The 13,796-nt window shown below is 43.3% G+C and overlaps 1 protein-coding gene across 8 annotated transcripts in view; it reads right to left on the bottom strand.

The window, feature by feature from the left end:
* Positions 1–13,796, bottom strand: part of ATG13 (autophagy related 13) — a 50,129-nt gene that overhangs the window by 29,539 nt on the left and 6,794 nt on the right. For 7 of the 8 annotated variants that reach the window (XM_077818626.1, XM_077818618.1, XM_077818622.1 and 4 more), the window contains exons 2-6: positions 12,357–12,438; positions 11,348–11,428; positions 4,715–4,834; positions 4,039–4,085; positions 2,837–2,977 (exon numbers count right to left, since the gene is read on the bottom strand). In XM_077818626.1, coding sequence (XP_077674752.1) covers positions 2,837–2,977; positions 4,039–4,085; positions 4,715–4,834; positions 11,348–11,428; positions 12,357–12,425 — 458 coding nt within the window. In that variant the 5' untranslated portion in view covers positions 12,426–12,438. The remainder of the gene's footprint in view (positions 1–2,836; positions 2,978–4,038; positions 4,086–4,714; positions 4,835–11,347; positions 11,429–12,356; positions 12,439–13,796) is intronic. The other variant, XM_077818623.1, reaches the window with a different exon arrangement.

The raw sequence follows: 13,796 nt of genomic DNA, 5'->3' as shown, positions 1-13,796 counted from the left end.
CAGGCCCAAGCTCTGCGACTGGCATGTGGTGCAGTGTTTACCTCAGTAATGTGTGCTGCAACTAGCCACTGAAGAGGGACCTATCAATCCAAGGATGAAACTATTAGATCTAACCTTTTGCACAAAGGTAAAAGGGAATCATGAAAATAGAAGTATGAGGATTGCCGGGAGCCAAGTAGACAAAATGATATGGATTGCCACACATTTCCTCATACTAATCAGAGTAAAAATGGGAAAAGGAGATATGTAAAAAAGAAATATTGAGAGAACTAGAATTTTTTAATCATGGGAAATCAAATTACAGCTGCAGTTATTCCCCATTTGTGGATTTGGAATTGTATGTAAAAAACCAAACCAAGAGAAGAAAAAAATTCACACATTAGGACTAATCAAATTTCTGAATTTATTTAGAAAAAATGAGGCCAGCTTTGCCAAATCTATGCAGACAGATCAAAAGATGACAGCATGGGTAGAGTGGAAACAGCCTTCTGTGCTCCTAGTCTTGGAATCCACAAATCTAAAATGCCATCAAATTATGGGACCATTCTGAAAGCTAAACTAATGGGCATAATGTTGGCACTGAGCTGGGTAGGAGATGCGTGACCCGCTACAGCTGCAATTTTATCTGACTCCTTGTCAGGCATTATGACAATCAGAACAGGGACTTTGGAAAGTAGAAATGACAAGTGAAATAACGTTTCTAACTATGGAAACAATGCAAGCAGGTGTCTGTGTAACAATAGCATGGATTCTTATGCACATCAGAATACCTGGAAATCAGATGGCTGACAAAAGGATATGAAATGGCTGACAAAAATACCATGTGGAGGTGGATATTAAGATACCCTTAAGTAGAGGAGAATTTAGAAGTGTGATCATGAATAAGCTTGCAAAGGAATGGCAAAAACTATGGGTCAAGGAAACAAAGGGACAAAGGTTTTATGACATACTCAAAAAATTGGAGATAATACTATATGCCACAATTATCATAATGTGAAGTAGTCATTTTTAGAGAGTGTTAGCAGGTCACTGTGAGTTAAATAATAAGTTAACCTGATTAAAAAGACAAAGATGGGCTGAATAATATGCACAAAACCAAAGAAACATGTTCTATGGCATTCTGGGAAATAGTCTACAGAAAGTAAGTTTCTTCATAAAAAAATGTAGCTGGCTTGGAATCAAAAAAATTTCCCTAAACGGAAATGGAATGATTGGGTGGGGAGGGAGAGATAAAAAAAATGGCTAAAATGAATGGAGAAAGTGGCGGTCATAGCCTTGTGGGATGACACTGCTGTGCCTCAAAAAAACCAAAAACAAACAAAAAAAACCTATGACAAAGAAGGGGGTTGCAGGGAGAGAGTCTTTCAGTTGTTCTCTGGGCATAGAGAAGTGGGTAGGAGGAAACCTATGGGGAAGAAAAAGCCCTGGGATCCCATCCTGTCCCTGATGGAAGGGATTTACCCACAGGAGTTGTAGGCAAAAAAGCCTGTGTAAGGCAGAGTAGGAAGAAGCCCAGGGAAAGAGCAGTGAGGGTTGAGACTGCTTAGACCTTGGCTGCTGATTATAGGGTCCTTGGGCTGAAACCTAGAGTAGCAGGCAGGCTCAAGTTCCCCTACCAGCCACTGGGAAGTAGCACAGGACTGGTGAAGGTGGCATCTGGACAGTTGGTCCAGCGAGATATTGATACACCAGAAGGGAAAAAACTATATAGTGATCTGGCCAGATGGCTGAGTCATGAAGAGAGAGCACCCTGAGTGCTGGAGAGTGAAAAGGACCACAGGGCGAGCAAGTGGCAGAAGGGGGCAATAGACCAGACTAGAGTTTATCCCCAGACCCAGCCACAAGGAGGCAACCTCAGTGGTGAGTGAATCCCGTTACACTCTGTTACCTGCACATTAAAGAAACAAGCAATGTGGGCAAGAACAGAGAGAAGATGAGAATTTTGTTAAACCTCACAACTTCTGTGCCAATCATGGTAACAAACCTGTGACTTTGCAGTAGCTTCAACTCACCACCCCAATGCTCTATACAACCACTTCCTGAGGTCAAAAAGAACAGGATTAGGCCAGCAACCATCCTACCTCAAGCTGTGAGCCCATCAAATCTCACACGCTAAGTAGGGCTAAGCCTGATTAGTATTTGGGTAGGAGACCTACAGGAAAATCCTAGGAGTTGCGGGAAGTGGCAGTGAGGATTTAAGAAATGACCTTCTTCCAGAACTAGCTTTTTAAACTGTGTTCTGTATGAATGTACTTGAGTGTCCAATTTGTGCATGCATTTATTGTGATTCTATATGTGTCTTTGGTAATGGCTTGCCAAAATGACCAGTTACGCAATTAACTGTTCAAGTGCATGTACAATTATTGTGTGCATAAGTCACATATACAATTACACACATTTTTAAATCTAAAAAGAAAAGGAGTACTTGTGGCACCTTAGAGACTAACCAATTTATTTGAGCATGAGCTTTCGTGAGCTACAGCTCACGAAAGCTCATGCTCAAATAAATTGGTTAGTCTCTAAGGTGCCACAAGTACTCCTTTTCTTTTTGCGAATACAGACTAACACGGCTGTTACTCTGAAACCCATTTTTAAATCTGTTCTCCAGCATCCCAGGGTGGGTTGGCGAGCTGCAGCTGGAGACGCTGTGCTACAAATCAGATAGAACACTGAAGTCCTGATCATTAGGGATCTATCTATCTTTTGGCAATTTTTGCATAAGTTTCAGATATTGGCTTTGGTTTTTCTAGCCAAATTCCAATTGAGTAGCTGGATTTTATGTGCCTAAAAGTCTCCTACTGTTTCAGTTCAGACACAGAATATCAGTCTACATTACCTGTACAGTATTACGTATTCATGGCCCTGTTTCCTGGAAAGTCTGTAGGCTGGAGTCACCCTGGTTATAGCAAGCAAGGACTTCAGCAGCAGAGACAGCCTATTGTACACAGTGTACGAAACTTTGATTTCTTTGTCACACCTAGAGAGCACATAGAAGCAGTTAGACCAATGTTTCCAGCCAAGCAATGCAAATTTACACCAAAAGGGAGTTGGGCCAGTAATCTAATACTTGCTTAAGAGTGACAGACAGACCTGAAATAAAGCATCAGGATGGTAATCTGTATCTGGGCTAGCAGGCCAAGACTCCTATTCCAGTCCAGGACAAACAGTAAATAGTGATTCTGTAGAACTCACTGCTGCAGAAGGTATAGGGCCTTGTACTAGAGAGGGATAACTTTAGCATAATTAACATTTGTAGTTCCTGGGTAATTGAATTTCATGCTTGACAGCACACACTGATTGCCACAAGGGACCAAGAAAGAATTAATTTCTAATCCTCTTCTCTGACGAACAGTAAGCAGCAGGAGAGGGGCATTGTGCATGGGGGAGGGGCTTGTCTCTGAAACATCACGAGTGGTATGTCTGACTTGAAAGACCAATGATCTAATATGGCAAATCTTACATTCCCTTGTTACTTCTCAGTTTTGGAGAGGGTGGGAGAAACAAAGAATACAAAAAGCAAAAGCTATGAAAAAGCAGATGACAGTGTTTCCCTTTAACTTAACTGATGGAAAGTACAAAAGCAGGACTTAATGCAAACTTTGCCTCCAAATTCCTTTACACACGGATCTTGAGAATCAGTGTTGGGTACATAATACTGGGATCCTGAAGGGCTTATTACAACTCTCGCTGCACTTGAGAAGAGAATATTTTGTCTTTTTTCTCCTTCTCCATGGTCTCTCCATTCCCACTAGGCTGCTGCTCATTGTGATGTACATGTCAGGGTGCATGCCAGACAGCACAGGACATTGAAGCAGAGCATGACAGCTCCAATTGCTGGTTAAAGGCCCCTCATATGAACCTCTCTGGAACACCTTCTGATCTGCCCTTGGCAACATCTTGGAATGCTGTTAAGCTCTTCCCCATAGCTTTTCCAGTTTCAGGTGAGGTCCCCTGTGTGCTCAATCATTCAGTCAGCCAGGAAAAACTTGCTCATTTGATTAAAAAAAACAAAACAAAAATTGAGGAACACACACTTACTTTTCATTCATTTCTAGACACCAGATTTCCAGCTCCATGGAATCTCCCTGCATCAGAGAAAGGATCAGGAACATAGCTCATTTAAAAAAAACAAGCTCTTTCACATTTCATTAAGAATCAGTTACAGCAATGTAGCTCTAAGGCAGTGGTTCTCAACCTGTGGCCCAATCAGCACAGAGCTGCGGCCCATGTAACATCCTCAGGGCCATACAAGTAGTATTGGATGTGGCCCACAATGGTAAATAGGTTTAGAACCATTGTTCTAAGGGAATGTATTTTTCCTGACTCTTGATTCTTTGTAAACAGATGGTCATTATTTCCTCATTATATGCATGTGCTAACAAGGACAGGACCCAAAGATATCTTACTGTGGGACAAGGGAGTCCCATAAAAAGTAGGATGGAGGCTGTACTCAGGACATGCTTACATCAGAATGGCTTAGCTCCCAAAGTGAGCTAATAAGCTGATTTTGCAGCTCTCCCACTAAGCGTTTGGCCTCACCAATTTGCAGTGAGATTTCCCTTTAGTTGTAAAATATGTTCATTTTCAGTAGCATACTAGCACACTGCAGGTCTAGAGAGATTTTTACATGGCCTTGGGCAAGAGAATAAGAGCTTAGGCAGGTAATTTAAGGGGCAAGTCAGCAAACGGTGATGTATCTTGACTGGGTTCTTACCTCAGAGGTTTTGAGAGAGATCTCTACACACATTGACCGTCCAACAGCAGGTAGCTGTCCTGCCAGGGCTTTCTTTGCTTCATGAGTTACCTCTGGTATATCTTTGATTGCCAAGTTGAACTGCAAAATGAAAGAACTTACTTTATTTTTCAGATTCCTTTGGAAAACCTGTCCAGTGCACACTGCAGACAGACTCAAGTTAGAGCAACCTGCTACAAAACAGATTGAAGAGGTGCCCACTGCAACAGTTACAGAACAGACTATTGAGGGTGAATACATATTTAAGCCTGAAAGAAGCCTTCTGTGAATTTTAAGAGTCTGGTCTGATAAAATTTAACAGCGTAAGCATAAGTAGAACTGTGCATGTGTAAGAAATTGCAGAGTAATCATGTCTGTGAGAAACAAAAAGATAAACTAAAAAGCTAGAAAAGACTCATTTGAACTAACACTAAACCTGTACTGACAGGGGAGGAGAGTTAATGTGGAAATGAAAGACTATGATGTATGTATAAGAAAAGATAACAAAAAGTTATACATAAGTTTGTGTAATACAGGAAGGTTGAAGTTGTATTCTCCAGTGCTGGAGGTGACTGATGAAATTGTCCTGATGAGCTTCCCACTTGTAAGTAACTGACCACCATGTGCTGAGTGTTTTGCCTTAATAAAGATTTGTTATACCCATCTGCTGAGAAAGTGAATCTCATTCCAACGTTCTGGTGAGCTACGCAGTTTGTAAATTGGGCTAACAGCCAATATCCCAGGGACTGCGACCTAAGGCTATTGAGGGGTTTAAGGCATTTTTAAGGGACAGCGGAGTCGCTGGAGAGATATGTAGACAAGACATGGGGGGGGGGTCCCCTTAAGGAGATGGACATCCTCACAAGACAGAATCTGCTTGAAGTGGGGGCTAATGTGCTTGAAAGCAACTTTTTCAGCAACAAAAAGGTTGCTGAGAAAAGGGTAAAAGACACAGTTCAGGGTGAGATAGCGACCACTAGAGCTTTTGTGAAACAAAATGGAGCACTGAAACTGGAATTCAGAAAATAAAAACTCAAGTTAAAGAAATGCAGAAGGGTGAGACACAAGAACTGATAGACAACGTCACTGAGCTACGAACTTTGACTGAGAACGCTCAAGAATGTGAGTCTCTTAAGGAGCAGAATGATGTTCTGCAACCACAGCTAGAAGCAGTGCAATTGGAGAATACAGAACTGACAGGGGCTTTTAATCAGACAGTGAAACTTTTGGAAGAAGGAAGCATTAATGAGCACAGTGTTGTATTGTCTAAGGAGGCTCCACCTCCTCATAATCCACTTTTTCCTTCCTTGAGCAATCTGGACTCTAAAGCTGCTCTTATGGTGCCTGTTCCAGTGGAACCTATAATCATGTCCACAGTCCAAAACAATCAGGGTGGTACCTGTTTAGAGGTGAAGGTTAAAAACCTTTTACCAGAGGAGATAGCCATACTGCAAGAAATAGCCCCTTGCTCCAGAAGCACGGAGGAAGTGTTGAAGTGGCTTCTGAAAACTAGAGAGCAGGTTGAATTTTGTGATCTGACTAGAGGGATAGGAGAGGATTTTACAAAAGGGAGTTGGCTCTGGGGTTTGGCTACGTATTCCACAGGGCTAGAGAGGCTGGATATAGTGGCAGTTGCTGTGTGCAGAGCTTATCCAAGTTTTATTCTGGTCTGATGCAGCAATCACCACTGTTGTTGCTGTTAAGCAGAAACCTAAGGAGCCCCCTGCCAAACACGAAGAGCGACTTTTTTTGCTTGTTCTCTGGTCATGCATAATCCATTTTGTGATGATTCAGACTACCCACAACTTGTTATCGATGGGCCACTTCCAGAGGTTAGAGAGGCAGTTAAAATGGTATTTGAGAGGGGCTGAACTAATGTTCAGGTTGAAAAAGCAAAATATTTTTACCCCCCAGGACATGGTGAAAAGCACAAAGACCCTGTGGATGAGGCTGAAGCATACAGGATTGAAAGTGGCCAGGAATGCAATTCCAAGGGTAGTACAGAAACCCCTGGGTACGGTAGAGTGTGTGGCAGAGAGAAAGGAGGTGGTTGTGAGCACCCATGGATCCCCTTTTATGAGGAAGAGAGGTGCAATGAGGAACTGGAGGAGGTGGTGTGGAGGCTCCAAGAGGTGACCTAGGGAATAGGGAGCAGTCTGCTGGCTGGAACTGCTTCGTCCGTCCCTCAGTAGGCATACTGAGCCTCCTCCCACTCATCCAGGATTCTTACCCACTTCACCTTGGATGAGTGGGAATGCCACAATGTATTATCAGTTATAGGAGACATCCATAAACATGCTTTGCTTGATAGTGGAGAATCCGTCTTGTGACAGGGTTGGGCCAGATGGCTACAGGAAAGTGATAGAAGGCAGATATATTAGCCCCAGGTTAAGTAGGTCCTTTTTCCCTGGGTAAGGTAACAGGGAAGGTTCCAGAACAATTAAGGCAGACAGGCTGATTAGAACACCTGCAGCCAATCAAGAAGCTGCTAGAATCAATTAGGGCAGGCTAATCAGGGCACCTGGGTTTTAAAAAGGAACTCACTTCAGTTTGTGGTGTGCGTGCGAGGAGCTGGGAGCAAGAGGAACAAGAAGCTGAGAGTGAGAAGGCATACTACTGGAAGACTGAGAAGTACAAGCATTATCAGACATCAGGAGGAAGGTCCTGTGGTGAGACTAAAGAAGGTGTTGCGAGGAGGCCGTGGGGAAGTAGCCAGTGAGTTGGAGCTGTCACACAGCTGTTACAGGAGCCACTGTAGACAGCTGCAATCCACAGGGCCCTGGGCTAGAACCCGGAGTAGAGGGCGGGCCCAGGTTCCCTCCATCCCTCCAACTCAATACCGGAGGAGTTGAACTGGACTGTGGGTTCCACCAGAGGGGAAGGTCTCTGACCTGTTCCCTGAACCACTAGGTGGATCAGCAGAGACTGAGGGGATTGTTGTTCTTCCTTTCTGGCCAGTGATGAGGCTAACTGAGTGAACGGCAGATTTGAGCCACAAAAGTGGCCAAACTGAGGGCTGCCGTGAACCTCCGAGGCGAGAAAATCTGCCAATAAGCACAGGACCCACCGAGGCAGGAGGAGGAACTTTGTCTCAGTCTCTTTAACATCTAGAATTCAGGTGGGGCATGGAATGCAATAGTGTATTACCATGACTGGGGCAACAGGACAAGAAACCACTTTCTGTCTTACTAAACCCACAGATGTCAGCGTAGCTCACACTTTTGTGGCCCATGATTCTCAGGAAACTGCAGGCGCAGCTACAAAATGTGCTAAACTAAAAAAGGAGTACAAAAGGCAGAGAGAAACCTAAAGCTGCAGAATACATTGGCTGAAAACATTTCACTCTGGGCAAAAAGGTAAAAAGTTTACAATCCCAGAATTTAGCCTTGGGAAATGTCCTATTTCACAATGAAAAACTGAAGTGGAGTGATTTAAGGAAAAGCAATGTGAAGTTAAAAGGAGTTTTCCACAACTCTAAGAACACGGAGAAGCTAGGAAGGGACTAGATAATTGGGGGTATTGCAAGTGATAAACGTCTAAGTGTTAAAGAGAATACTGATTTTTTTAAAGAAGTGTGTGGGGAGGAATACTTTGTACACTCTATGAAAAAATGAACAACACAGCAGCTAACAGTCTGTCAGAAGGACAGTGTAAGTGTAGCAGCAGAGGTACGGATATCTAAGTTGGCTGAGACTCAGAAAAGAATAAAGAAATCAAACCAACAGTAAAACAGAATGTTGCTAAAATACAGCAGTTAACAGAGGCCAGGCCAAAAGAAGTCTCACCTGTGAAAAATGTATTAAAAACTGAAATATAAAAATAAAATGTGAGCTGCTTCATTTAGGGGGAAGCCCAGTGAAAAATGAAGTTATTTTTATGGCCAAACTTCTGGCAAGGAGTACGAAGTGGGAGACCAGGTACTTCTGCAATATGTCTCGGATAAAAAGCCATTTCCAAAAGCCAGCTGGGAGGATCGCTACTATGTAACGGACAAGGCTAGGTTGGTCACCATGGGAGGCACAGTCTGCATTGCATTGGGGTCCACTGAATTTGTGATACAGCAGAACAAGATGGTGACAGTGCACGAGGGGGAGAATGCCACCCTAGCCTTATGGTTCCTGGGTAATCATGCAGGAAAGCCAATGTTCTGATACAGACTGCAGAACAGCCAAGGTGGAGGATCCTGCAGCACAAACAACTCTCAGGAGCACGGATTCGGACGTGACCCAGGTAGGGACAGTGTGTTTAAATGGGATGGTAACAGCTAATCTAAAAAATTCATGACATGCAGTTAACACATACAGGAAATATTAGAGTTAATTTAGCAGCTCATTGAGCTACCGCCCAGGAGCCTATCTAACATGCCAAACCTTCTCCCCAAATGGGATTAAGAATGACCAAAGTACCACTACCACTCCTGAACATACTGAAGTAACAATGCCTCCTACTCTAAAATTGAAGCAAGATGATGATCCATCCACAGAAGCAGAACCCGACAATGGATTAGTAATAAATTGTGACCATCAGACTACGTATAGTAATGTATAGTACCAAATGATACCTGCAGTATTGAATTTAACCAATTTTACTTTACCACAGGAGCTCTGTCATGCAAAATATGCGCACTTCTATATGTGACTGATAGCAAAAGCAAGGCAAAATTTCAAACAGTCAATGGATGGGGTGGAACTGGAGGAAATTTGGTGGCCTGAGATGTGAAAGAGTCAGGGGGAGAGAGAGATATAGAAACAGTAATAGGAGTTGGGGCACTGGGAATATCAGCATGGAATCATACGGATATCACAGTATTGTGGGAAGAAAATCAGAAAGTGAGAGTTGAATTACAAAACCTTTTAAAGTGAAAAGAACAGAATGAGGATATGGGGAGGATTTAAAGGATGTTTAGGATGCTAGAACAACAGGATAGGCGTTTAGGGAAGTGGAAGCAGCAATCAATGAAATGGAAAAATTACGAACTATCTTAATGTATCAAAGGTTCATGGTATAGCAGCTTCCTAAAACAGGAGCTACAGGGAGGACTAAAGGAAATTCAATGGGGGTGGGAGATGCTAGTTCATAAAAATAAGATGCTGGAACAATGGCCAAAGTAAAAAGTATATTGGTGCACGGTTAGATGCTACTCAAGGATCTATTATGCTGAGAAAAGATGCAAGCTTGATGAAACGTGGCTCTTTCCTATGGTACTAGCAGTAGCAGCGGCCACAGGATTAAGCGAGGTATTGAGAGTGTCTAGCGTCTCGTCCATAGGTACGTTGGAACCAACCATGGCAGGTTACATCTTAAAGGAATGTCACATCCTCAGATATTGATAAAGGATGTGTGTAGGAGACTGGAAATTCGCAGATACCTCATGTTGTTCCAAGAGGCCTGGCACTTGGTTATGTCATTGTGATGTACTGCATTGCTGGCATGTGGGTTCACCTTGGATGAAGAAACCTGAAATTGTACAGTACAGCTGAGGCAATGGGACAAGATCAAGCCAAGGTTGCAAAGGCTGGAGAAGGTAACCACATGGGTCAGACACTTCCAATGTGGGACACAAACATGTTATGACTGCCAATGTTTTGCTTAGTTCCAAAAAAAGCTGCCCACATAGGGGAAAAGATAATTTTTCCAGTTCCCCAGCATGAGATCCACAATATACCAGCTGATGCCCCTCTGACTGATGCTACCCTAGACTGTGGTACAGCTAGACAGAGTCAGATCATCACTGCATTTAAACGTGCAGGCCTTAATGAGGAGACACCCAGAACATTTGTTGACCTTCAGACAGGACAGTCAAAATATTCAGAGCGATACAGATACACTGGGTTATGCTCCATGGTGGGAATTAGCATACAATAGCAGGGAACATCCATGGATATGCATGACATCACTGGAGTTTGTAATTGTTCAAGCCATACTAGCAGTGAAGTTAATTGCATTGATTTAGACGGTTAGGAGCTTGGTTAGACAGCTGGGAAAGAGAAGAGAGGTATATGAAATACAAGCTCCGATGAAGCCTTAGGAAGGATTCTGTGGCTTCATGGTGGGGTATGTTGGCGGCAAAGAAACTAATCACCACTTGCTGAGTGTTTCGCCTTCATAAGGATTTGTAAGACCTACCTGCTGAGTAAGTAAATCACAGTCCAACACTGGCAAATCCCAGATTGGCTTAAATTTTTCATATTTACTAATAAACATTGTTTTGGCTCTTATTAGATTCTTGTACATCGGGTACTAAGGCAAAACACACCCCTCTGTCCTTACTTAGTTCTTGTATGCACCCATGGAGAATCCAGAAGCCCCCCATTACCCTTATAAACCTCACCTCTTATGAGGGCCTCAAACCTCTGAATGAAGAGGTAAAGACCCTCCTTCAGAACTTAGATACGAGTCTTGGTCATCTGGCAGAAGTGACTGGTGAGAATCACAAACCTCTCCTGAGCCTGGGAAGAGGTCAGGGTAGTACTGTACATGCTGAGATGTAAAATCAACACATTGTACAGTATTGTTTTTATATACTACTTGAAAGTGTTCCCCATATTATCAGCATGATAAAGTAGATGAGAGAGAGAGAGAGATATGGGATTGTTATAAGTAACATGACTTTACCCAGTCAGAGCCTGTTGGGGAGGATGATGATCGAGTACAGATTTTCTCTCCAAGTCGGGCCTGGACAATCACTTGTACAGTCTGAAAGAGAAAGCCAAAAATGCTCACTGATTTCTAGAGCACTCTAGGACCCTCAGCCTACATTGCAGGCCAATCCAGGGCAGCTGGACACCAGTTAAATGATCTCACTTTTGGGAAAGGATTAGGCAGAGTTTAGAACTCAGGATCAGTGGGGTTTGCTAATCTCCTTCCACTATAGTCACCGAAGGTGTTACTTGTAATAGCAGCAGGTAAACATGTTTTGGACAGAAGCGTGCTTTTAAGTTGACCATGTCCCTGTAACAATAATAAGGAATCACTGAAGCCATTTCATAATCAGTGGTCACAGCATTTGATCAATTCTACCAAAAACTATGGAACTTCATCCTGGAGCTGGAGATACATGAAGAGGTAACCTGGGTCTATCAGTTGATGCATTTATAGCTCATCCATCACTGCAGTACCTACCTACCTAATCAGGACAGGGAACTACTTAGAATTAGGGGTTTCACTTTTTAGTTATCTGTGAACGTGTAACAAGAAGTATTTAGCTATTATAATTTTAAGTACTATATAAGAACCTAGATGGACAGAAAGAAGATCAGGACTCGGCAGGAAATACTACTTAAGTGAACGGAGACTTAAACCTGTCCAGGCTGCTTGATGAAGTCACACCTAGTCAATTTCACAGGGGCAAGTGGCACAGAGCTAACAAGGGTATTCGGGACTCACAATTAGGCTTTACAGCAGGGCAATTTTCTGAAAAACAGCCCTTTTCTGGAAAATAAATGTGTAAAACAGAAATCTTCTATCTACATTTACCTTCAGTTCTTCTCAGTTTGGTTATTAACAGATATACAAGCCTATAATTCTATCCATGGGGAGTTTTGGTTTAACTTCAATATAAATGAAGGTGAATTCAGAGGAGAGGATTCCTACCAGTGTCCCAGTATCAAGACACGGAAATTACCTTCAGAGCAAAAAATTTGATGAACTTGTCCAGGTCCTTCCTGTCCTGGGAGTTGAGATCGGTGTCCATTGCACATGAAAATCTGAAACACATAACAAACATGGAAATAAAACTTTCACACACCCTTCTACTTTGGTCTTGGGATTTGGAGCAGCTGCTTCAAAACTTTGGGCCACATGATGGGGTACATAAACCCCACACTGGAGAGGAAGGGGTTATGGAGCTGCTGGGGGCCCAGGTGGCCCCACCCCACTGCTCTTGCAAAGTTTGCCCAAGCAGGAAGAGGAGCTTAAAAAGTGAAGTAGAGTAGCTCACTGTCAAGCAGATAGTAGAAGTGAGCTGGTCCACATTCTGTGGTCTTGGGAAGCAGCACCACAGGTGCTCTTGCTGCCTGAAACCTAGCTATGGTGGCCTGACCAAGCCTGCAAAGAGGGGATGGGAGATTCTGAAGGTCTGAAATTTTATCTTTACTCTGTGGGAAGAGAGGGGAGGTATGAAGTGACCCAGGGAGGCAGTTGTATTGCACCTCAGGGTGCAGCACTTAGCTGCCCACCCTTGGGCCTTGGATTGGAAGCTGGTGCTGGGGGTGGGCTCCCCTACAAAGCCCTAGAGAGGGACAATTGCAGAAGTCTATCCTTTGATGGGGAACCTAGCTGGGAGAAGATCCTGAAGATAGTCAGACCCTTCTATGAGACCCTGACTTAAGGAGGAAGGTCTGAATCCCTCACTTGATTCTGAAAGCCTCCCTGTTACTAGGCTCTTTATGTATACACTCTGAAAGGGGTAGACTTGAAAGACTGACCCGGCCAGAGGGCTGAGTCTCTGAAAGGCTAGATCATCACTGGGTGGAGCAGCAGTGGAAAAAGAAGAATACCTGGGAAGAACTCAACCTGCCACACCCCCACCCAACCACCAAGCTGCATTGGCAATAAGTATTCACCTTCACAGGTGATTAGAAACCACCATAAGAACTCATAAGCATCAAAGGCCACTGCCTGCCAGAGGTCTGACATACAGGACTTGTTGGGGGGGTTAAAATCATGTGACTAACAGATGGGGTCAATACAAAGAGGACTAGGAAGAAAAGGAATGCAAAGGAGGGTTAAAACTAGAACAGTTACAAGCCCTTTTTGATTTTTCAGTCAGATTATTGAAGAAAGTATTCCTGGTCCTATATAGAAGGTGATCAATTGTGATAGTCTAGATTTCAGATCACAGGCCACTTAAGCTGTTGAAATTCATAGCACTGAGATAACAAACCAGGCCTGTTGGTACTAGGATCCTGGAGCCGCAAATGTGTCCGCTCCATTATTAGCAGGTACTGAAGTCATACATAATAGTAATAGTAGCTCTGCCTCTGGAGAAAATGGAGTCTGGCTACACTACTAGCCCCTTGCATAGGCTGACCCTGATCATGGCTTCCATCGCTTTATTAGTAAA

The sequence above is a fragment of the Eretmochelys imbricata genome, chromosome 6, assembly GCF_965152235.1.
Source record: "Eretmochelys imbricata isolate rEreImb1 chromosome 6, rEreImb1.hap1, whole genome shotgun sequence".
NCBI lineage: Eukaryota > Metazoa > Chordata > Testudines > Cheloniidae > Eretmochelys > Eretmochelys imbricata.
Note: the sequence above shows the minus strand (reverse complement) of the source record. Positions and strands in the feature narration are given on the sequence as shown.